This window comes from Thamnophis sirtalis, unplaced genomic scaffold (genome assembly GCF_051295495.1).
Source record: "Thamnophis sirtalis isolate CommonGarterSnake01/CBP01778 unplaced genomic scaffold, rThaSir2_p1.2 scaffold_1, whole genome shotgun sequence".
NCBI classification, from domain to species: Eukaryota; Metazoa; Chordata; class Lepidosauria; order Squamata; family Natricidae; genus Thamnophis; species Thamnophis sirtalis.
The window spans coordinates 108772026-108798295 of NW_028261381.1; the positions used below are offsets into that span (position 1 = coordinate 108772026).

Here is a 26270-nt window from a genome sequence, read left to right on the forward strand (position 1 = left end):
TGTCACAAGATATATCTCTACTGCAGTCTGCAACACTGCGTCTTGGGTATCTCAGGGAAGCTAGGGCTTCATGATAATATTTAATATTGACAGAATGTTTTATACTCATTCAAAAGTGTTCTGGAACACTATGGGTGTTCTGGAAGAGTAGTTTTTACCTATTCCAGCTTTACAGTTCTACTAGGTGTCCAACACTTAATTTGAAAAAGTTCAGAAGAAAGATCTCCCTCACGATGGTTCTGAAGTCTGGGAAACCAGGCAGATTAGTTTACATCCATTAGTTCAAATAATGTTCTGCAGAAAAATTGTCCTGCATTCTTTTCTACCAATTCCTATTCAAGTATCATAGCTGCTGCGTGGCTACACCTGCTTCTCTTTCTTGATCCTGATTGTGTTTACTGTTTTTTAGTGTTTGTTTTGCTGGCCATTGACCGAATAAATAAACAAATTGCAATTATTCACTATTATAGAAGAGAATTTGCTTTCAAGATGTCTTTAAGAAGACAAGTAAGATTCAATTATATTCTCATGAGTGGGGTATGTAAGTTTAGGCATGACAATGAAACAGTCAAAGAATTTGTATGAATGATCTCCCTTTCATTTGTCACGTATCACTCTAGGACTCCACAGTTTCCCCTTTGAGCTCTTCCCCCAAAACCCTTCATATAGGAAAACATTTTTTTTGTTCCTTGAAAGTGTAGAAAATCAGCTCCTTAGGAATTCCAAGAAAGTGCATTTAGCAAGAGTTCCAAGAGGAAGCACTCTATAGTCAGACACCCTGTTGAGCTGTGGCTCTTGTTTAGCATTGCTGATGGAAACAGCAATCTCTTTGAGGAAAGGGTCTTATTTAATCGGGGATACCTGATGGCTAAACTCAGCCTGGAAGGCATATTCAATCAAATGGATTGGCGCCTCTTGGTAAGTTTTAATCTTTGTGTTGGGCTCATTCCTGTAATTTTTAATCTTTTGCTCTGTCTACTGCATGGTGGGTAGTATACATAGTATAGTAGTATATACGATAGAGGAGACAATATCAGGATATAGACAAACAAGATGAAATATGTAAGGATTACACAAAGGATTATTACCAGAACTAAAAATGCTAGAGCCATGTGCCAGAGGTGGCACGCAGTGCCCTCTCTGATGGCATGTGAGCTGTCTCCCCAGTTCAGTTCTGCCATGCATGTGCACGTGCCTCCTGCTGGCCATCTGATCTTTGGGTCTCTGCCACAAATGCGCAGGGGGCAGGATGCGCACATGCCCAGGGGGGGCATGAGGGACATGCACATGCATGCACAGGGGCAGAGCGCATGTGCAGGGGCCACACACGCATTGCATTTGAGGGGTTCAGGCGTGCACTTTGGGCACTCGATCTGCAAAACGTTAAGCCATCACTGTGCTAGAGTATCTTTAGAATTTCTCCCATTTGGTTCTCTTCAATAGTGCTTTACACCATCATGGGCTCCATTTAGATTTTTTTTTATTTTATTACCCGCCTGGTGAATGCCTCTGGATCAACTATAACTCTCATTGTGCTAGACGAAATAGCAATAGCCAAATAAGCTGAAGATAATGGGAATTGCAACCCAACATATTTGGAGAATGGAAAGACTGTGCTAGCAGGATCTGGAATAAATAAGCAGCAGTGTAGATAAATCTAGCCAACTTTGTATTCTTTTAATGTCAGAGAATTCTTAACTAGCATGCACGCCAATTGGAAATAATCTAGATAGGGTACAAGTTACTGCAAAGTAGTAATATGTTAAAAAGCAATAATTTGAGTTAAGAAATGGAATGTGACACCAAGGCTGCTATTTACACTGAATTACAGTGTAGTACATTAGCATGATGAATGCATGGGTAACTAAATGGGTTTTCTTTTCTATACATCTATTTTACAATCACTGCTCACAGATCTCCCTCTCCCTTTTTCATTTAATTCCCTCTATTAAACAAAAATTAGGTATAAAGTGAAGCATGTTCCACAGGCTTTATTTCCACCCACGGATTCCTGGATAGAAAAAGCTCTTGGGTCCCTATTTTTTTAATAGGCAGAGTTCACATCAGACTTCCTCAAGGCTAATTGTTTTTAATTGTTTATTTAAGATTTTAATTCACGAATGTAACAAAAATAAATGTAAATGAAGGCATTTAAAACAGTACTGTACATAGCATCCAGGCTATCTAAGCTGTCTCATCTAGGTTGCCATTTTTGACTCTTACTGTGTTTTGGAAATAACTTTTTTGGGGAAGAAAATTTTAGTGGTAAACTGCGGGCAGTCAATGCATGGAAAACTGCTTTCAATTAATGCTGGATTTTGTTATTGTTGATTTTTAAATTATTTTTTACAGTGTTCTAAATCGCACTCCTGCAAACTTGATTCAGGAAATAATTTTAGTGGATGATTTCAGCTTGGATCGTAAGTATTACTTTTTTTCCCTTTGTTATATTATGTTTTCATTATGTTTATTCTCCTTCTTTCCTTTCTTCCTTCCCTCCCTCTCTCCTTCCCTTCCTGATGTTTCATCTCATTTTTATTTTTTGGAGAAAAAGAACTAATTGGAAAATAATTAATTTTTTCTTGTTTTTTGGGGGGGGAGGGGAGCAGCTGTGTAAGAAAGAAAGAAAGAAAAAAAAATGGCATTTCCCCATACCTTTTCAGAAAGACAATCCTAACCATAAAGTTAGACTGTTCTATTAGATTTCATTAACTATCAATTGAGGGCCATAATCATAGGGATAGCAAGTAGCGTGCACAGCTAGAATTCCCAATTACATAAGCTTAAGACAAAGAAGATAATGCATGCTATATTGTGCTTCTCGTAGATGAGAGTTGTTCTTGCTGAGGTTTTTATAGAGCTGAATTATCCCAGAGCAATAAAGTAGAATTCTATTGCAAAATTCATTATCCTTCCACCAGGAACCTTGAGCAAGAGCATACTGCTTACTCCCGCATTGCAGATGGATTTTTTAGTGGTTATTTCACTAAATTTTAGAATATATGGCTAAAATAATTTAGAACCTCAGCCAATGAAAATTATTTTGAGAGCCAAATTCAGTGAGACATTGAAGATATTATGAACAATTGCATCTATAATTATTTTAAAAATTCAAATAGCAGCTTGGGGCAGGGAGCATGATTATTTTTGCTAGGCTCCTAGGGTCAGCTTATCCCAATCCCCTCATGATAAAGAACATTAACTCATTCCTCCCCTATTGTATTTTTGGATGAAAAATCACCCATCACCAAACCCTTAATAATTGTGAAAGCAAAAGTTGTATTGTGAGTTTTCCTTCTCATTAAAAAAAAATATTTTGGTACAAAAGGCAATTCTCTTTGGGAATTCCTTGGAATTCCATGGATGGAATGGCATAAATGCTCCCTTTCCATACAGTAATATCTTAACAAATTCCAATGGGTGTGGGAAATGGCTTGTCCTATTATTATATATCTCTGTGCCTGATTTAAAAACACATTGTGGTATGGTTGCTGTGTGTAAGACTTGGGAGCTCACTGATCTGAAGAACAATGGAAAGTTGAGGCTACCACTGTGAAAAGGGTGATGAGCTTAAGAATTATTTTATGTAGGTGGGAAGAACGTAATACTTTGAATGTTAAAATGGATTCAAGAATTAATCTTTGAAATGCATTTAAATCATAGAAAGGAGAAGATGGGGCATTATGCTTTGATATGGTTTAGGTTTAATACAATCTTAAAGAGGCTGTGCCTTGTTATTCAGATTTTTTTCCCTTTCCCCTCTTTTTTGGTTTTTTTCCAGCTTATTTTCATTCTTTTTTATCACCATATGTTTTATTTCCATCTGTTAATTTCACAAATTTAAAATGAAATTAAATCAAAAGAGATGCATAGCCAATATTTGGAAATATGCATGGTACGCCATCGGTGGTTGGGAGCCAGACAAGGCTAACAATTTGGGATTAAAAAGTAAAATCAAAAGAAATCCAGTTTAAAAATATGTGTGTTTGCCTGAGAGTGTCTAGATGAAGAACAGTTTATTATATAATGTAAATACAAAATAGATATATTCAACTCACATGGTTCAATTCCTTTACAAATCGCAAGGTAGCAATAAATAGATAGCTGAGGGTATCCATCCTGCATCACTCCTGTATTCAACTGTAAAGACAACACAGCAGAATGAAAGACAGCAGCAGAAACACCGCTGCCTTGCACATCTAATCCATTTTTCTTTCTCATGCGAAAAGTCATGGCAAGAATCTAATTGTACTCTCTCACTTTGGGCTTCACATTTTAAATCACACCTTTTTAAAAAATTTCTTTAGGTGTGTGATAAAACAAGATGTTTCTCAAGAGGCTTGAAGAATTCTTGTCACTCCCTTCATTTATTAGAGAATGTCAGAAAACATCTCATCAGATTTCTTATCTCACATCTTAATTTTCTTGTTGCATCTTGCTGCATTGTTTACCATCCATGGATGTCTCATTGTTTCAGGTATATAGTGGTCACTGGATAAATGTCATTATTTATAAAGCATCTTATCTAAACAGATACTGAACAAGCCTTCCGATTTTTCACCTTCTCTGCTGACTTTCAACATATGTTCTTTAAGAATTTTTAGGGTATCAAAGAAGGGGGATCTCAGCTGAACACTGTTGAGAACAACATACTCATGGGAACAACATTTCAGACAGTGGGAACTGTATAAATGGAATTGGTCCAGGAGATAGTTGCTAAGTAAAGTACTTGGCTGGTGGCCTTTGTACTGATGAAAGAAATGTCCTTCTGATGGTTTATTGGTGGACAGGACCACATGGCTTGAGTCCTGAACAGAAAAGGTGATCACATGCTTCAATGTTGGTGGAGAAGAAGAGAAGGAAGGACTGAGATGCGGAGTCCTTGGTTTTTCCCCCTCTGGCCTTTGATCTTGATCTTGTGTTCTGATTGGTTGTCAGACTCCCTTGGGCCCATGCTGGGGCAACTCTCTAGGCTGCGTTTTGAATCCAGGTTTGGTTGAGTTCTCAGATGCCATGTGGGGAGTTGGGTAAAGTGCCAATATTATCATGCCTTAATCCCATCCCCCTGGAGCTGATGGGGAGAACTCTTTATTATGTAAAGGGACTATCTTGGCCTTCTTAATGGCCCATTGACAAAGTGGGGATGGGCAGGAAGCTGCAGGCAGCTATTCGGTCTTTTAAAACATGTTTCTTTCTTTTCACATCCAGAGAAATATTCTGTCTTTTCAATATTTCCTAGGCTATTTCATTTTTCTGGGAGAGGCTGGGTGATAACTTCCTACAGTACTTTTGCAGGATATCTGAGTTGTACAGAGATGATATAAACCTGTGATGGCAAACCTATGGGTCGCGGAGCCCTCTCTGCGGGCACGCGAGCTGTTGCCCAGCTCAGCTCTACCACGCATGTGTTTGCGCCTCCTGCCAGCCAGCTGATTTTTGGGTCTCTCCCGCACATGTGGTAATCATGCATTGGGGGGGCAGGAGGGGTCGCACACGTGTGTGTGTGGGGAGCATGTGGGGGGTACGGCACACACCCCCCAAGGCCCATCTTTGGTCCCAGAAGGCTTAAGGGAGGCCTGCTAGGCCCAAAATGGGGCATGGGGGGGGTTGCACACATGCACATGGGGATCCTGGGGGGATCCTGCATCCGTGCAGGAGCGGGGGAGCATGGGGGGGCTGTGTGCGCATGCGCAGGGGGACAGGACACATTGCATTATGGATGTGGGCACGCAAGGAGAAAAGGTTTAGCCATCACTGATATAAACAGTTTCACAAAATATAGAACAGAACATGTACCTGTGTCTAGTGCTGGGGGATTACGAGTGATCAACATGAGGAAAGAAGATTCATCTGATATTTCTTGATCCAGGGACAAACATACACAGTGCTGAATTCATTCTCTGTGATAGTGAGTCTGTTTCATTTCCAATATCCTAGCTTCATAGAGTAATTCAGACTGAGCCAAATGAAAGGGAGACAAAATAACACTCCAATGAATTTGGAATGAAAGCTAATCCAGGATGTTAAGAGTCATCTTCCAATTCTATTGTGTACATTGTGTATTGGAATGTGGAATATTACCTCAGATTACTCAATAATCACTTACCTGATGCTTCATTGTCGTTTACAAATACAAATGTGTGTCTAAGACCCTGACAGATAACACCTGACAGATTCTGCTCCATAATCCCTCTAAGCCATTTTAAAATTTGTGATTCTTTTCATTTCTGCAGTCTTTGGAAAACAGAACTGAGACAACATGAGCTACTCTGTGCATTCTCTTTCACTCTCTCTCCATTTGACCAACAAAAGAGTGCAAAAAACTATCAGTCGGTGCCAAATCTTAGGTTTCTCCAGGTCCTGGAGTAACAATATCTTTTCAAACCCCATTTCTTGGAAAAAAGGAGAAAATAAAATAAACTGATATCTCTCTCCTTCTATTTCCCTAGAACTTTGTATGTGCATTTATCTATCTCTAGCAAAAGCCTGCAAATCTGAGTAGTTCTTATAAGAAGAATTAGCTGTAAAATTGCCAAGAAAAGTTTCTTCTTTTGTTGCTTGAAGAAAAAAAAATATTGCTAGCTGAGATGGTAAAAAGAGAGCATGTTATATTGTTTTGGGTCAATGGTATTTGTGCTGGTTCTCACACTGTGTGCTAGTTCACACTTTCTTCCAGCCTTCTATACTTTCTTCTTGTTGTTTTCAGTTCCTTTCTCAAGTAATTAAAGCCTTGTGAATTAGTACTGGCCATGCAATCACAGATAGATTTTGTTCTTTAGTTTGTTCCCATTTATCAGCTCTAAATGGTGGTAGACTAAGGTTTACTCTGTGTTCTTCTTTTCTTATCGGTTACATCATCCTCACAGACAATGTCCTGGAACTGAAATATGTAAGGAAAAACTGTTTGAGTAGTCTCAAAAAGCTGCAGAGAGATATTGGCTAGCACATCCTCCGTTCACTTTTTTGGTGCCTCTTTTCTTGTTCAGTCCAACTTGATGTTTTTTCAATTTGGAGGAATTTTAAGAGGCAGAATGACATATTATATGAAGCAAACTCTGAAGTTCTAACACAGGGATCTTGCTGACAATTACAAAGGTCAACATAAGAGATTGGGACAGGAACTTAAATATTTCCTCCATCTCTTGATTTTCTCCAGCCCTTCTTTCTTCCTTCTTTTTCAGAGTGCTTCCTTTTAAGCTTGGAGATGACTGAAGGTTTTTAAAAAAGGAAGGTAATTAAGGATAAATCAGCTCATTAGTTTTCCATTACAAATGACCTCTACACATTAAGGAATTGGTGTGCTACACCCGTGAGAATCTACAAATATATCTATCTATCTATCTATCTATCTATCTATCTATCTATCTATCTATCTATCTACCTACCTACCTACCTACCTACCTACCTACCTACCTACCTACCTCTATCTATCTATCTATCTATCTATCTATCTATCTATCTATCTATCTATCTACCTACCTACCTACCTACCTACCTAACTACCTAACTACCTAACTACCTAACTACTTACCTCTATCTATCTATCTATCTATCTACCTATCTACCTACCTACCTACCTACCTACCTACCTACCTACATCTATCTATCTATCTATCTATCTATCTATCTATCTATCTATCTATCTATCTATCTATCTATCTATCATGATTTTGTATTTTAAACTAGAGGTGGGCAATCTTTTTGTGGCTAAGGGTTATGTTTTGCATTTTTTGCATTTTAAGAGGCCATGAGCTGCAATGTTGTAGAACATTGTACAATATTGTATTTGAGGTCTGCCTATATTATGACTCACAAAGTGTTAATAAAATGGTAGGAAATTGTGTCATCAGTTTTAAACCGTCAGATGAGCTCCAAGTCTTCAATAAGAAAAATTTAGGATCACTTGTGCTCCTGAGATGGCAGGCTGCCCACTCCAGATCAAAGATATTTGACATCAAACAATGCATAATAGTATCATCTAGTAGCTATCATCTTACAGAACATTATAAGCTTTGCAAGGCACCCACAATCAAGGCTGAATTGTATCAGAGAAAATATGAAAGGAGAAGTATTAATTTTTTCCCTTTCAGTTGATTTTGCTCTGAATCTTTCATCTTTTTTTTCCAGGTGCATTTAATGAACTGGACATTTCTTATCTTACAAATATAACCCCAGAGGAATAAAAACACCATAATGAAAGGGAAATGCAGGTGAAAATTGGTTTGCAAGGGAAAGATTTAAGCACCTTCTTCTCATTCACTCTTACTGATAATAGCACTTTATGATGGCTGTTAGGCATCTTTTTATGCTTACACACAGTTGTAATATAATATATGGAGTCTGCCTTACTGTCTCAAAGAGATTGGTCACGAAGAAAGGAGATGACAGGTTAAATGAAACCTATCAGAGATACTTTAAGCAACAGAATTATTTACTCTGGAATCACCAGACTGATTGATACCATAAATTGAAAACAAAATGAGAACATGGGAGAAATTAATTGCAGCTTTCTGTCTGTGCCAAATGAACTAGGCATTTCAGCCAACTGGATTTTCCTCCCTTTTCTTTAGCTGAAGACTGCCAGCTACTTACCAGAATCCCAAAAGTCAAGTGTCTACGCAATGGACGCCGAGAAGGTGAGCATGACAAAGTTTGCAGAAAACATACACCATTACGAGGTCCTAATGGAAATACAAATTAAGGCTTGTGGCAGAAAGAATATGGAATTATGTCTTCTGAACTGAGCATGCTCCTTTGCTAGATCTAGTTTTTTTTAAAAAAAAAAACATGGAGATATTAAGATTTTTGACTCTCATTGTCAGGCCAACGGGAAAAGTCCAGATCAAAGGAGCTTTAGAAGAGAGGGTTGAGATTAAGGGATTATACTCAGATGTACCGAAAAGGAGGTAATATGAACATTTCCAGAACTTTGTATAATAGATCAACTATCATGAGCATAAGCCACTCTGTACTGCCTGAATGGAGTTTTAATGCATTAACTCTCCTTCTCACATAAATCTCAAGTTGTAACCTGAGTGCAAAACTCCTGCAACATTTTTTAGGTGAGAACAAGAAATAAAATTGATAGTTTTCAGCATTGGAATTACAGTCTACTCCTAAATTTCATACAACCCATCCTGGCATTTGTAAGCATGGTAACGCCCAAAAGCAGTGCTTGTTAATATTCCCAGCTCATATTGCTAAACCAGAAAAATATGGTCGAATAACAAAGATTCATAGGGACTACATCCCGGGTAATTTTGCTAGATAACAACTGACATAATTGAAAGACTTAAAAGACAGCTGATGCTTAGGAATATAGTTTAGTTATAGAGTAGAGATCTGCTGTTCAGTAAAACTCTGGCTCATCAATCTGTCTGGAATACAGGTTGCTGTCTTATCTAGCAGAGCTGATTTAGAATTAATATTATTTGAGTCAAATTATGCAGATGCCAAATATGGATAACAGGGACCAATTAGACCAGGAATTAAAGTATTCTCGTAAGGTTTTTCAAATGAGAATAAAAGAAGTTGAACCTGAGCACTTCAGAAAAATAAAATTTTCTCAAGAAATCCTAACTAAATATCCAGGTTCTCCTTATACTCAAAGCAATTAATATTCCCCTTGATATCCTTCAAAGCTTCCCCAATCCCCATGAGCAGATTAGTGGGGGTTATATGTGGGGAAGGAATTACTATAGAGCACTTCCTTTTGTAGAACACGTCTTGTGAATAGAGACAGCTGCATTTCACCTTTGTAAAACATGTCAGGTTGGTTAAAAAAGATGAGAAGAAAAGACTAGAAGATAAAAAACAAGGAAATAATTTAAATGCAGAAAGGAAGTTGTTATTATCAGTCGGGTTCTATCTACGTTCAATAGAATTCAGTTCTCTTGGGAAATTCCTAGGCCTTGTGGAAAAGAAAACATAAAGAGAAGGAAATATAAAGAGAATGATGTGGAGGAACAAGAACTGAATGCAACATACAAGCAGAGGTCTTCAGAGGAAGGAGAAGGGAGATTCAGTAAGGTGTAGAGGAAGTAAGAAAGAGTGTTTCCTATGTACTAAGGTAGTTATAGACTTAGGTATATGAAGAAAGATCTTCAGGTAGGCGTAAGAGGAGCCATTATTTAAGAAAAAAAACAGCCCCCCCCCAAAAAAATTAGAGCAGGAGGAAGTTTGTGGTATAATCAATAGATTATACAATGGGCTTTGGCTTAGTAGACAATACATTGATATTTTATTATTACACTAGAGTGGAATTAATAATGTTCTATAATCTCCAAAAGTGCCATAGAAGGTGAACAACTGAGCCAGGCATGTACAAACAAAATATGATTTGTGTTGATCAGTAAAATGGAAACAATTTTGGTATACAGGTTTTTCAACCTTAGCAACCTTATGATATGTGTACTTCAACACCAACATTAACATCAGACCAATAATCAAGAAGTAAACAATACTTCAATCGAGAAACAGCCAAACAAGCTAACAATAAACAGTCCAATCAAAGAAACACTGAGATCATTCCCACCAACACTGGCAGGGCAAGCCACTAGAATATAAATTGAGAGCAAATCCAACTGTCTATTAGTACTGATGATGGTACCATGTTTGGGTAATGAAACGTCTGCAAGAAAACTACCAAGTTCAGAGAGCATCAAAGACCCCTTTATTTAAACCCTGAACAACAAACATTCTCCTTTATCAATTCTTTGATTCATTTACTAAAATAAGTTGGTTTCTTTTCTCTTCATTTTCTTGCCTCTCCATTTCAGGTCTAATCCGCTCCCGAGTACGAGGTGCTGATACAGCAACAGCTGATATTCTCACCTTCCTGGATAGCCACTGTGAAGTGAACAGTGAATGGTTGCAGCCAATGCTTCAGAGAGTAAAAGAGGTGAGCATGTTCTCCTTATCTCTAGTCCACGTTTTTTGCTTTCAGTTGACCAGAGTCATGTCAGGTTCTTTAGCTGTTGCCTAAAACCAAAAGTGATTCTACCAAGCAAAGTTCTCAGAGTTCTTTTTTAGCAAGATTCATTGAAATAAAAGGAGTCACGTCGCAAGGATTCCAGCTGTTAAACCATTTTCAATTTACAGCTGATATATCTTTCTATATATTAGGGCTTTCTGATTTTCTTTGCAGCAACCTTTGTTTTCTTTGCTCAATACATGGAAGCTTGCTGTGAGCTGTTTACATAAGAGGCACCATAACTTTTATCAGTTTGGAATTGACTTTTACACCTAAAAGTGTTACAAACAGAAATGAGGCATTCTAATGACTTTCTTCTCTTTGATGCATTCCTTATCTTGCTGCAATTGTTGCTCTCGCTATATAGCAAGGTCCGTGGTCTCAAAACTATGAAGATAACCAACATGAAGTTCAATTTCCTATGTTGTAGAATAAAGTTCTCATGGAAGGATAACTGGAAAGCATGAACTCTTCTTTCATATATACTGTTAACAGAAAGGCAGTGGTAATATATTGGAAAAGAACCAATTTTTAATCCTGGTTCGCATTTGGACAGAAGCCAAGTTCATGGAAGATGCAGGTTTTCCCCTCCATAGAGAAGACATGACTGTTCCAGAAAAAATAGGAAGCCATAAACAGAAAGTAAACCCCACTCCTTTCTAGCACTGATGATGTTACAATGTTTGGTAATGAAACATCTGCAAGAAAATAACCAAGCTCAGAGAACCCCAAAGACCCCACAAGTAGGAATTTATTTTCCACTTGTTTGGTACTTTTTAATTGATAAATATACCTCACAGAAGCAAAGATGGCTGAAGGGCAAGAATGCTGAGAACTGAGGGGTTGGTGGTACTGAAATCTGGAGTGTGCTGGAGAAAGACCTGGTAAAGTTTTGAGTCTAGAGCAGTGTTTCTCAAGCTTGGCAATTTTAAGATGTGTGGACTTCAACTCCCAGAGTTCCCCAACTTCTGGGAGTTGAAGTCCACATATCTTAAAGCTGGCAAGATTGAGAAATATTGTTCTATGCTACTTCCGCTAAAGAAAGTAGAAGATGTGAGACTGGGAAGTAAACAACATGGGACAACTAGGACACTTGAATCATTATTGAACTGACAAAAACAAGCAGTGTTGATTGAGAATGTATACCAGGCAGGGAAAGAGTATACAATCCAAAATAAAAGGGAAAGTGTATTCCAAGTGACTCATGCATCTGTAATCTCCAAAAGATAGCAAAAAGGCCTCCCTAATAGTATGAATTAGAAGGCTAAAAATACTCTTTAAAGAAATTGACAATGAAAAGTAAAAGTGGAGTCTGTATGTTATTTGACCTCTGTCTTCCAAGCTAAGAGAAATGCTGAAAACTCTGTAAATAAGTAAGTTTATAGAAAACTACCCAGGATGTAGATTAAGTTGGGTATAAGAATAGGATCAAGATATAATATACTAGGTAATCTTTAAGTTTTACTGTACAATATATCTATGAAGCAATAAGTAGAATAAGCAATAAGGATGAAATCTATGTCTACTTGTTTCCCCTTCCTCTGCCTGAATCATCCAAAGTGAATCCATAACAGTGCTGTGTAAAGTGAACATGGAAAGAAGGAGTTAACCTTGAAGCAAAAGAGGAAAAAGAAGAATAAATGATACAGCTGAGTAGGCAGTTCTCATTCTGGATGTGCCAAGGGGTCAGGATAAAGGTGTGATCTACAGTAGCAACGATAGGTAGGCTGATCTTCCTGCCAGCTGTAATGCCTGTACAGTCTTTTTTTTTTTAGAAAGAACCTTCCCAGATATTTAACAAGACCCAAGAGACAGGTGGGAGGAACTGGTAGGGATGCAAATTGCAGATATGTTCAGCTTAGTGTCAAGAGGGGAAGAAGGTGAAAAGTCTGAGATGGAGATTTGAAACCCTCAGCTTAATAAATCCTCCCCCTCAGCAGCCTATAAATATCTGATTTATATTTGTTCATAAAATCATGTTGCTGAATGGAGCAACAATAGTGACATCTACTCCTATACAAAAGGAGTTCCACAAGGCAGCTTTGTGGTAGAGAAGAAGATTGCTCCAAATTGTCCTATCATTATGTAAGAATAGATGGCAGGATGAGAAGTGAAAGACTTACCTTTATTGCAGATAAGTAGAGAATAAGGATTGGTCTTGGATGTTTGTCTGGTAAATTCTGTGTCAACCATTGTGAGTTCACCAGTTGTGTTGATATACTGTTTTTTTTAAAGCCAGTCATTCATCTCCTTAAGAAAATGTGCTCTTCAATCAGGGCACAAAGGATTTTTAACATTTTTAATTACCAGGATTTTTCTTTCTTCTTTTTCTTTATAATGATAGGAACTAAGACAGATATAAATTAATAGGTTAGTCAAGTGCTACACTTAATCTTAGCTAAAGGGCCAAGAAGGGTTTAATGGGTTAAATATTAATCCATTAATAGTAACCCAAATTAATGGAGATATAGATATCTCCAAACCTTTGTCCTTGTGTTCAGATCCCAGGAGAATGTCTGCACACAATCCTTGCATTGAAGAGTTTCAAGTTACGTTTTTTAAAATATTTTTTCCTACACATAATTTTTAAGGCCATTATTTCTCAGGTTAGTCTCTATTATACACCCTATCAATTAGCACTGAGATCTTTTGCAGCTTATCACTACCTTACCAGTGCTTTCTTTAGCCTAAAAAGTTATGATGTTTAAAAGTTAACATCTGGCAAAGTTAGTGAAATTGAATCAGCCTAGAAAATGTTGTGTTTTTAACTATGTATTGTCTTATATGTTAAAGTTTGTCTCCCCCCCCCCTTTGGGTTGTGAGCTGCCCTGAGTCCCCCCCCAGGGAATAGGGCGGCATATAAATAAACTTCTACAATCTACAATCTACAAAAAATAGATAAATACCCATTTCTAGTCCTTTGCTCATTCCTTTGTTGATATAATCCCAAATTGAGCTATGAAAAATAATTGCAGTAGAAGTATTTAAATTGTGTTTATGGATTTCAAATGCTTAATCCTGATTTTTTTACTTACAAGCACTCAGGCTAAGCAATGTTATTAGACCAACTAAAGTAGTAAACAAATACTGCAAACTCCATTGGAGTTTCAATAAAGCGTCAACTTTCTCCTGAGTTTTTTCTTTATTGACTATATATTCTAGAGTCGTTTAATTCTTTTAATTCCATCCTAGATTGCATTGCATGCCCTCATCAAACTTTGTGGGGGCATAAATGTTAACATCAGAGGAAATCCCCCAAAGAAAAGTTAACAAGAGAAATATAAAAAGAAAGCACACTATTGAACTATGTACAAACAGTATTTTTATTTTTAAAGGGGCTTTTGTTGAGGAAATGTAATTTTTAAAAGACTGGGTATGCCAAAAAATGAAAGCATTAAGAAAAATGGAGTTGAAGCCATGGAAAAAAAAATAGCTACAGAAAATGTATGGTCCACAAAAAGACTTACTGTAAAATGGTGCAACTGTAAAAAATTATTATCTTTTCTGTAGATTAAGAAAAACAAAAGCCCACTAAACAGACTTGCCTAACCAGAATCACCACTCCACTGATGCTGACAGAAAAGCTTACCAAACTTATATTGATCATCATGCGTGTAGTAATATGTTCCACTGCAATTTTCTTGCAAAGATTCTTTTTTGAACATGAAGAAATAATAACCACATATTTTTGTCTCTTCCTATATTTCTCTAAGGGATGTGGTGGCTAAGATGTGAGCTTGTTGATCAGAAAGGTCGACAGTTCGATGGCTCGAATCCCTAGCGCTGCGTAATGGAGTGAGCTCCCGTTACTTGTCCCACTTCTGCCAACCTAGCAGTTCGAAAGCATGTAAAGATGCAAGTAGAAAAATAGGAACCACCTTTGGTGGAAAGATAACAGCGTTCCGGGCACCTTCGGGGTTTAGTCATGCAGTCCACATGACCACTGAGACATCTTTGGACAGTGCTGGCTCTTCATCTTTGAAACAGAGATGAGCACCGCCCCCTAGAGTCAGGAACAACTAGCACATATGTGCAAGGGGAATTTTTACCTTTACCTATATTTCTCTGTTCTTTCTATTTTGCACTCAACAAGTTGCATCCAAACCTGGCAGAGTTTATTTGTATCTCTCCCCAGAATGCTGAAGAACTCATTAGTAAAATCTCTGACAGAAGAAAGTTACACCTTGCTGCTGTGTTGATTAGTTTTTTTACAAGAAAACTTTCCAGAGTATCTTAGTGACACTCATCAGAAGATAAATGCTATTTTTGCACCACAGAAGTGGAATTTAGGGCTTGTGAATTATCACTTAAAATTGGGCTGTTTGTCCATGAATAGATAGACCTTCTCATGATTATACTTTTTCTGCTAAAAAAAATCAATAGAATTTCTGATTATATTACATATTTATAAATTCAGTGTAGCTTCTGATATTATCATTTCTGAAACATGAAAAAAATGAAGAGACAAGACTGAATTTGCAAAGACAAAACCTGGAGTTAGGGCCTTCATTAGGGACCTACCTAAACATATATTGAAAAACAGCAAGATTCACAAATTTGGGTTTCCACAATTTTTCGTTCAATGACCCAGATGAAAAATGGGTCTATCACACATATCCTGGGACTAATTATATTTTTGTTTTTTTCAGTGTTGGTGGAAACTTGGCATTTTTGCCATTATTTTAATAATGGGCACTTCCATGAAGTATTAACCCCAGTCCTAGATCAGCTCCACACCTCTGTCCCAGAGGTAGGACAGTTTGGCTGAATAGGTAGTAACTTGGCTGCCCATGCCTCCAAACTGGTTCTATCAGCGGCGCCATAGGTGCCGCCATCTTGTTTTTTGCTTTTGTGCATGCGCAGAAGCAATTTTTTCACTACTGTGCATACGCGCGTGCCTGAAGTGCGTTCCTGAGTGAATCGGCAGTAAAAGAATCCAGAACTGATCCCTGCTCGTCTCTCTTCAGCTGTGCAGGAGTGCTGTTTGGAAGCTGGTTTTTAGTTGTAGTATTGGAGTTTGAAGGCAAGCCATTTTACCATTAGATGGAATTTGTGGCTTGGCTCTTTATGTCACTCTTCAGCTTCAGAAATCCTGGCTTCATTGGGTCTTGTTCTGTCCCCCTTAGGCCTGTTGAAACCAGCAGGAATAATATTGACAAGGTTCTGTCAGTTTCTCTTGCTTTTCACCTATGCACCAGCTTCTCCCAAACTGCCAGGTTGGCTGTTTTTTTAATTTCTTTCCCATTCTCTTATTATAGCATGAGGGGAATGGATTTTATTGCTGCAGGACATGCTGGGGATGGGGCATAGATTGATGCTCTTTGTTTCTCAGCCTCCTTGAATCAGCAGATGAATAAACAGTGCTGGAAAGCAGAAACGGTGGCAGTATATAAATGCCCTTATGTGGAATTTATTTGTGGAAATTGCAATAGTTTTTTATGAGTTTCCTGCTTCAAATTGTAGGAAATAGCTTTATGACTTTTGGTAATTCCAGCAGCCATAAAAAAGGGGAAGGGATATGAGTTGGCTGACTGAAATGACACCAGCTATTCTTGGCAAATATGCCATAGATATGGGTGCAAACATACTTAAGTGTTGTGGACATACCCTTGGGGAACAATAGCAATAGCAGTTAGCAGTTAGACTTATATACCGCTTCATAGGGCTTTCAGCCCTCTCTAAGCGGTTTACAGAATCAGCATATTGCCCCCAACAATCTGGGTCCTCATTTTACACACCTCGGAAGGATGGAAGGCTCAGTCAACCTTGAGCCGGTGAGATTTGAACAGCCGAACTGCAGAACTGCTCTAACAATGTAGAGATACATGAATCCTATGAGAGGAGATGAGTAATTAAGTATTATTGACTATCTTAATGAACAACGTGAAAAACACAAGCACAAGGAAGTATTTTAATCAGCATACAGCTCAAGTATAAAATTGGGAGATTTCTCCACGAAAAACTAGCATGAGGGGAAAGCATATAGTGCTTTGCACTATAAATTCCTGCCTATTGGTAACTGGCATCAATGGGAATTATAGTTTTAAAAAAGAGAAGCAGGCTGTCTACTTCTCTACGTTGGCAACACTTTTTCTAGACGATTGCAAGAAGTAACATTAACAGTATCTGAGAGTCCATCTGATCAATACAACTTTGAAACGGTGTGCTGTACTTAATGCCTGAAAGTGGAGAACAATAATTGCACTGTGAAAGTTTCACTCTTCGCATTGAAAAAAAACGCTATTGTGTATGGGAATATCAATTTAAAAATCTGGAGGTAACACGGGAAAGCAATGCACCATGGATTGCTTTTCCTTCTACCATTTTCATCTTGAAACCCTCTTAAAAACATTACATTCCTCTTAGGAAATAAAAATCCAACATTCATTCTTTTTTTCCTACTTTTTCAGGATTATACTCGGGTGGTGAGTCCTATCATTGACGTCATCAGCTTGGACAATTTTGCCTATCTAGCAGCATCAGCAGATTTGAGAGGAGGTAGGTAAGAATAAATTGATTCTGAAATATGATATTTTCTGGGTCTTTATCGCTGAGAATCAGCCCCATGACAGATTCATTTTATCTCTTGAGGTACTTCCAGATAAGTAGTCCAAAGATGTTGTCCAAATATTCTTCTGTATGCTTGCGAACTGATTTTCTGTGGGACAAGAAGAGACAGACAATCAGTTGGATGAATGTATGAGAGGTATAAATGGAAGGTAGCATAATCTGGTCCATATACAATTCTCTGAACAAGACAGGGTGATGATACAATAAAAGCCTCATTGGAAACACCACTGATATTAAATGGCATTAAACTTATGCTTTCCTTGGCTGTTAAAATTGATCTAGCTTATAAGTTGGAAGGAGTGATAACAGCTGTAACTTTCAACAGGCTGTAGAGAATGTAGCCTTACAAGAAATCAGAGTTTGCACAGCTTACTGATCCAGTCACTGTTGAATCTGTTTTTCTTGCTGCTGCTGCTCTTTTATTCACTTCTTTTCCATATCATAAGAACAGTAATGCAAGAAAAAGAACATTTCAATAGGAACGCATGACAAAAGCCATTACATAAAAAAGAAGTTGAGTGCTAATTTCTTTATTTGTAAGAAAATACCATAAATCAAGCATTTTATTCCAATAATATTAATATCATGACATTTAAAATTCATTACAAATTCAACATTATTAATCATTAAAAAGTGGTGTCATTTGGCCAATAATAAACCATATTACGCAGAGACGTGGTAGCTCAGTGGCTAAGATGCTGAGCTTGTCAATCAGAAAGGTCAGCAGTTCAGTGGTTCGAATCCCTAGCTCTGCATAACAGAGTGAGCTTCCTATATTTCTCTAAGGGATGTGGTGGCTAAGATGCTGAGCTTGTCGATCAGAAAGGTCGGCAGTTCGATGGCTCGAACCCCTAGCGCCGCATAATGGAATGAGGTCCCGTTACTTGTCCCACTTCTGCCAACCTAGCAATTTGAAAGCATGTAAAAATGCAAGTAGAAAAAATAGGGACCACCTTTGGTGGGAAGATAACAGTGTTCCACGCGCCTTTGACATTTAGTCATGCCGGCCACATGACCAAAGAGATGTCTTCGGACAGCACTGGCTCTTCGGCTTTGAAATGGAGATGAACACCACCCCCTAGAGTCAGGAATGACTAGCAAATATATCAAGGGGAACTTTTACCTTTACCCTTTAAACCCGAGTCAAATATACTAAAAATTAAATGTATTTCTTGATAACATTTACAGCAGAGTATTAATAATTACTAGTTCCACCCTCAAAAGTCTTAGCTGCACAAAAGGAAAGCATCACATTTCTAACCATAAATGACTACCAAGATCTTGCTGCTCCTTTGGGGCACCTCTGAAAGCCACCTAAAGCGACAGAATTGGATGGGTCTGCTCAATCTCTTTACAAACATGCTAGAATCTAGCATCTAAGATGTTTCTACTGGTTTTCCAGATAAGATATTATTCCTCAATATATTGCACAACCATTCCCATTTCTTTCAATGCTTTTAATAGTCTTGGTCTGTAAGACTATATGTGTGCCCATATTCCTTACTTTTTTCCTCCTCCACTTCCTCCTCTTCCCTCTTGTCATGTTATGAATACTGTCTTTTTGTCAAAGAGATTGATACTTGATCTTTCTCAAAGGATGGCAAATTCTTGGGCAAGCAACCTCCTTACTGTTGGATGGACAATGTCCATGAATACAGCCTGATTTCAGTTATATTTCAGCTATATACATAGGTCAATGAGGATAAGTAGTTAATGTGTTATAAGAATATCAAAAAGGGTTCAAAAAGGGTGAAAGCTTTCACTCCAGGAATTAGATTTTGCCCACCCAGAGATAACAGTTTTACATAGGGCTAAATTAGGTTCACCCTTGATCTATCATGGGAATATGAAAACCCAGGCAATTGCTCTCTTATGTCTTCTTAGACCTCCAAGAAAAAGAGCTGCAGAGAAAGAGCCACCAAAAAGTGAATACCACAAGACTAAGCACATTTTTCAGTAGCACACAAAACCTTCAGCTGACCACTAAAACAACCATAAAGTAGTCAGGGAAGAAAACAAAATATTAAAGAAAACTATGCCAGAAAACTGCCTTCTATGCATCAAGTGAGCCAGATTTCACACTGCCAGGATAAAGCACTTGTGCAGATTAGACTCAGATGCAATAGTCAGTTCCACTGTGCTGGATTGCAGGAAATCCAAGCACTCAGTCTTTTTCCTAAAAGAATTGCTGTGCCTCAAGCACGTTTTTTAATTTTTGAAACCTCCCTCACTGTTCTTTATTTCCTTCTGCAAAGGCACCTCTGTCTTTCAGTTCTGCCATTCTCACCTGCATGCATCTTTTGCCAGCCACGGCCTTCCCACCAGATATACTCAATTTGCAACACTTGTAAGTCAGATGGCATTTTTATGTGGTGCACATGGGGAAAAGCCAATTACAATAAACAGAGACACTTTGTTCCCGGAAATACATGTCATCCCATTGAGAGTACTGATTAATGTCTCATAACTTTGGCAGCCAATGAGGCATAGGACAACCTGAGTAGAAAGCTAAAGCACTAATGATTGCCTTTCTTTCTGGGAACCACAATGTAAGAAGTTTGGAATGTTACCGAGCACAGATAAATACCAGTGAGTGGACCTACTGTGATTCTTTAAAGCCAGGCTGATCATCTGTATAGGACTATCCTATAAAAGGCCTTTTCTGCTCTGGAATCATATGTATATAAATAAAAATGCCTAATTGTCATGTTATTCTAGTTAACCTTTAAGTCTGGATACAAGGTTCTATGTGTTTTTATGTTCTACATTTTAGGATTTGACTGGAGTCTTCATTTTAAATGGGAACAGATTCCCATTGAGCAAAAGTTGTCCCGGACAGACCCTACCCAATCTATTAGGTAAATTCTTTCATGCAAGTTCCCCTTGGAATCCCAGTTTAGATGTAAGCTTTCATCTTTTATCTAATATAAGAAGTGGTCTCACTGGTTGATGTAACCATGAGGAACATTCAGAAGTTGTGTTTACATCACTTATGAGATGCAATAAGTCTCTTTTGCTCCTGAAAGATGTTAACATTCTTGACAACTACTTGAGATTCTGTCTGGTGGTCCCACTGCACTGCTATAATAACAGCAAGATATTGGTTATTGTATAATCGTGTATGGCTTTTACAGATTGTACTTGTTTAATATAGGAAATTTTACTGTGTTTGAAAATATATATATGTGTATTTAACTGATCTTTTCCCAGGCTGTATATAAGCTGCAAATTGGAATAGAATCTACCTTCCACTTCCAACACAGGAGTTTTCCCTCAAGATTTAGACAAATTCATCAACACAGGGCTTTTGTGTTGGCTTGCAAATTCACTGGCTTGTGTACTATGTTCTATTTAAAGCATAGTGGAAATTGTAGATAAGGACCATGAAGTCTAGCTAAGTTTAAGGTTTCTTTGAACAGTAAGAATATGTTGTAAGTATATTCAAATAGCAATAACGCCTAGCCCTACATTTATGTAAATTGTCTTTCAAATAGGTTTATATAAGGTAGGATTAGAATTTCTACCTTGAGAAAATGTAGTAGAGAAGTATAGCACTCTCAGTTTCTGCATTCCAAATATAAAGGAACTTTTAGCCAATTCTGTTTTTTGCTGGCCAACTTTGCAAACATGGACTACTCTGACCTAGTGTTCTGGGTAGTAAATACAAGTGGAAGTGATCTGTTCTCCCCTTAGAAGAGGTCTCTTCCTTCTCATGGAATTCACTAGCAAGGAAAGTAAGCAGTATTTCTTTATGTCCTCAATACGCACGTGGGAAATTGGGACCCCTCCTTCAGTCATTTTCACTTGACTTGTTAATTACTTTAACAGGCCAGGAACAAGTTGTGAGACTGCATGATTTTCTCAAATTTCATCCCCTTTGATGGAGACTGTTACATTTCCATTAGCTACAGGTGCTTATAAATGAGCCACACTGAATACTAAAGGGTCTTCTCTGCATAATTAAAATGATTTTAAAAATTCCAACCTTTCCCCCCAAATCTCATTAAAGAAAAACTAAGTGATCGTTATATATAGTGGTATTTAAAACCAGAAGTTGGGGGAATTTGCAAAATGAAAATTTGTAGTATTGTAATCCAAGCCCTGCACTTTTTGTACATTCATTCACATTGCATGCATATACACAATGAGTGGTGTTAGGATCACAACACTATGCATGTCGTCTTGCAATTTTTGACACCTCCTTGCAGGTTATTTAAGTGCAGAGTAGACATTTTTGTAAAACGATCATGAAACTTATGCTGACCTGCAGCTTTTTCATGATACATGATCATAGGAAAGTTATTATTTTCCAATTATCTTATTTATTTTTCTAAAGTATTTTATACAGACTATGTTGCTTACAAATGTAGAAGAGTTCTGTTTTTCACTCTAGCATTTTTTTTATTTATAACCTTTTGCATTTCCTCATTGTCATTTTTACTAGAACACCTGTCATAGCAGGAGGAATCTTTGTTATCAATAAGTCTTGGTTTAACCATCTTGGAAAATATGACACACAGATGGATATCTGGGGAGGAGAGAACTTTGGTAAGTTACTACTTTGATTTGACTTTATGTAATTTGTCTCTTGTTAATTTTTCACAATTCAATTCCGAAATCCTGGACACATAATATAATATTTTTTCCTGACTGGAAGTACTGAAAACTCAGACTTCATTCAGGATCTACTTGCATAGAGATAGAATCTCTTTCTTGTCATCAGGCAGTCCTGCCTTCTCAGCAAATCTTTGTCTAAGTCAACATTTCCTATACATTCTTAAATGACACTCTGGCAATATCTGCATTATTTGATATATCCTAGATATCTCCTGTGGGCTTATTTGCTGATAAGGTCCACAAGAAAATACTTTTGAAAATGTAAATTAAGAGTTACGTTAAATATTTCACTTACTAAGATTGTATTTTGTCCTTGTAGTGTTAGATAAAACTAAACAAATAGAAGAAGGAAATGCACTATTACTGAAAGATATCTAGGGACTTTACAACCCTAACCATAATATTTTGAACTGGGGAAATATGAACCTGGGTACAAGTCTAGTTTAGGTATAATAAAATCTAGTTAAAACCATTCAAATAAAAGAGGATAGAACAGCACGAACAGACAAATAGTTCCAAGATAAAGTCATTAAAATCATATTATGAAATAAGCTTTGTTGAAATGAAAGCACTTACTTTCCTGTTGAAAGCTAGCCACATTCCTCAGCAAATGCCTCTGGATTTCTATAGTATGCAGCTTCTACAAAGAAGTGGTAGATATGATCATCAACTATACATCTGAAGATGTGATTGACAAGACACATGAATGTGCAATAAAAGGGTGAATTTGATAGAGAGCTGGGGAACCTGTTCCTTCCATTTATTGGATTCCCCCTCTTCTGTCGCCTCCAGTTTCTAATTTGTTTTGCTGCAGCTTTTCTGCTGTTTTCTTTGTGCCCCCAAATCAGTAAACAACGGTGAACTTCCATGTTTATTAAATAAAGGAACTTTGCAGGGTCACTGTTTTTCTGAGATTCAAATGAGTTTTTACCATCAAAGCCTTGGTAGTCCTCTGATCCCTTTAATAAAAAAAAATTGAGCTTCATTCTGGGGCAGTAAAATCTCTGAAAGTAAAGGGCAGGGGATTGGGATGCTTCAGTGTGAATAAACCAGGCTGTGTCTCAGAATCTAGATTGCCAAATGATGAATTCTTAGGAGAGCTTAGGATCCTACAGTAAGGGCATGCCAAAAGATTTCAGCTTCAGCCTGTAACAGATGAAAACCACAGGGACTTCGGATGTTATGAAATGAGATGTATTCTTCCACAGATTTAGGAGCTCATTATGCTTTAGATGATGGCCAGACTTTGCCATTTTCCTATAATACTGCTCAGATACTAGGAATCTATAGACTTTAAAAAGCATGAAACTTGATTATGGCACATCCCTAAGCACTGATTAGAGTCAATTACATGTTTCTCTAGAATTCTGATGATTTTTATTCAGGTTTTCAGTTTCATTGATACATACAGCTGAACTGGTTTGCTTGGGACTGCATAGGTCTTTGTAACGACTTAATTTCATCAGTGCCATTAAGACCTCACATTTTTCTGTCTCTTATTTTGTACTTGCACATGGAGCTGCCTCCTCTTCCACTCTAAATTTTTATGGATTTTCTTCTTTATGTGAGGAGAATCTTCCTCTGATAAACAGCCTTTTAAAAATCAAATCAAATAACAATATATTATTCTCTGGGAGCTTTCAGCAAGATTCCCTTTTAAAAGCCTCCACCACTCTGCCCCAAATTATGCTGATCTGGTATGTGGAAACAGGAGAAAGGTTACAACTGAGGAGGAGCAGGATTTTCCCTCCCCTCATACAAAACTTTTATTAAATTTCTTCTCTTTTCATAATCCAATTGTGTCTCTACTACTAGCAGTTCCATGCCTACTTGCACATTAAGTAGATGGTTATTCTTTGTTTCACCTCATATTCTCTTTCCTTGGATGTTTTCTAGAGCTTTCTTTCCGTGTCTGGATGTGTGGAGGTAGCTTGGAGATTGTCCCCTGCAGTCGAGTGGGGCACGTTTTCAGAAAACGCCATCCATATGACTTCCCTGAGGGCAATGCATTAACCTATATCAAGTAGGAATGGCTTAATTCTTGATTCCACTTCAGTGAACAGGAGGGTGGAGGGGTTTTCTTTAGTTCTCACTGAAGTATGGTGTTTGGTCAGAGATCTCTCTGTGTGTTTTACTTACTTATTTGTTAGATTTTTTAAAAATCCTGTATGTATTATTTTATAAGTAATACAGAGTGGCAAATATTCATAATACTCCTTTCTCCTCCTATTTTCCTCACAAGGGTGGGTTGGGCTAAGAGAGATAGAGACTGGTCTACTGTCATCCAGCCAGCTCTCATGAGTAAAATTACAACTCAAAGTCTGGCCTCTTCTAGGCCAGAATCTTAACCTCTCCCCCTCTCCCCCCTTTCCATTTTATTTATTTTATTTTATTAGTAGAATTTTACTAATTAGGCCTTACTCTGGGATATGAATATAAACTCAAAAAAATGTTTGAGTTAGCTGACTAATCTTAACCAAATTAATATTGTCCTTTCTGTTTTAATAACCCAAGTTTGCAAAGAGAGCTTCCCTGATGGTTAGAAAATATTTTTTTTAAAAACTGTGACCCAATTATGTTTGTGGAGACTGTACTTTGGGATTTGGAGACTTGCTTAACCATTGTGTACTTGGAAGAAATAAGGAAATCTGTAATTAAATAGTAGTTCAAAAATGATTATATGGATTTGACACTGAGCTTCATTTAATGTAAAAATAACAAATCAAAAATTAGGATTTATAATGAGGGAGTACAGATATTCATATCTGTGCATAGATATAAGGCCTATGGTCTAGAATATTACAGAAATAATATCATTACAGATCTCATTTACTGCTGCTGATACTATAAACTATCTGAAAAATAATGACTACTGATATTTATGGCATTAGCTAATCATACACACACCTACATATACACACACATGTTGCACTTTCCCTATTTTCTATTAATAAAGTCCAAAAATAAGACCAGATGATAAGTCAACGCAACCATTGTTCTCATGTTGAGTCAATTAGGACCGCTGACAAACACCCTTCAGAGCCCTCGGTATAAGATGCCTCAAAGTTTATCAAACCTGCTACATAATTGGCACCGCTTACAAACCAAAGTAGGCAAGAAGGTTAAGAGGCTATAACTGAAACACCTAGATCTTTCTTATGTGCAACAGAGCTGTGGTTATTATGATAGTAATAGATAAAGAATTCCTTAGTTGCCAGGCCCACAATATGTTTGCTTTTCTCCATGTTAAGAATACTGCTGAAAAGTGCTTGGCTGTTAGAGTTAAATAATCTTTAATGACAGACTCTTTCTGTTTCTTCAACCTATCAAAACTTGGTTAGCGCTATTCCTTAGAGTCCCTACAAAGACTTAGAGCCGTGATGGTGAACCTATGGCACGCCTGCCGAAAGTGGTATGCAGAGCCATCTCTCTGGGCATGCGAGCTGTCAACTGTTGCTCTCCCAGGTTCTGGCACTCTGGCCAGCTGGTCTTCACGTGCATGGGAGCACCAGAAACCAGAAGAGCAGCTGTCCAGTGTGCATGCGTGCCCTGGGGAGATAATCTTCCAGTTTCCAGAACGCACATGCACATCAAACAGCTGATCTTTGCACACGCATGCATGCCAGAAACGGGAAGACCAGGTAGCTGGTGCACACCAGAAATCGGAATATCATCTTCCTGGAGCACCTACTGGATGATCTTCCAGTTTCTGGCATGCACATGCTCCTTTTTCGGCACTCAGTGCCGAAAAGATTCGCCATCACTGACTTAGAGTGTATGAGAGTCTGTCAGAAATGATTCTACTCTAAGTTAAAATGAATTTTTTTAAAAATAGAATACTACATATCCAGAACACTTGCTCTGGGAATCTAAGTTGTCTTCTGTTGGGAAGTTTAAATGCTAAAGTTCATAGAAGATGGAACATATCTCTTCCTTACATAGTCACACCCTTATATTCCATTTCTTATTTTCCGTGATTTCTTCAAGTTTCGGAAGAGTTGTACTTCACATCACTGATCAGGGAGCTGTTCTCATCTTCAGGCAAATGGGAGTACAGCTGTCCCACAGACTTCCTTGTGAAGGTCAGAAAGAATAAGGGACTAGTTGAGTG

General features: G+C 37.7%; 1 protein-coding gene across 1 annotated transcript in view; it reads left to right on the top strand.

Annotated features, from left to right (window-relative positions):
* The window catches only part of GALNT16 (polypeptide N-acetylgalactosaminyltransferase 16), a 185488-nt gene that overhangs the window by 134582 nt on the left and 24636 nt on the right, over positions 1 to 26270 (top strand). Inside the window, exons 4-10 of the mRNA XM_014068864.2 lie at positions 2353 to 2420; positions 8571 to 8636; positions 10779 to 10900; positions 17383 to 17470; positions 20316 to 20400; positions 21987 to 22090; positions 24056 to 24182. Of these exons, the coding sequence (XP_013924339.1) occupies positions 2353 to 2420; positions 8571 to 8636; positions 10779 to 10900; positions 17383 to 17470; positions 20316 to 20400; positions 21987 to 22090; positions 24056 to 24182 (660 nt within the window). The remainder of the gene's footprint in view (positions 1 to 2352; positions 2421 to 8570; positions 8637 to 10778; positions 10901 to 17382; positions 17471 to 20315; positions 20401 to 21986; positions 22091 to 24055; positions 24183 to 26270) is intronic.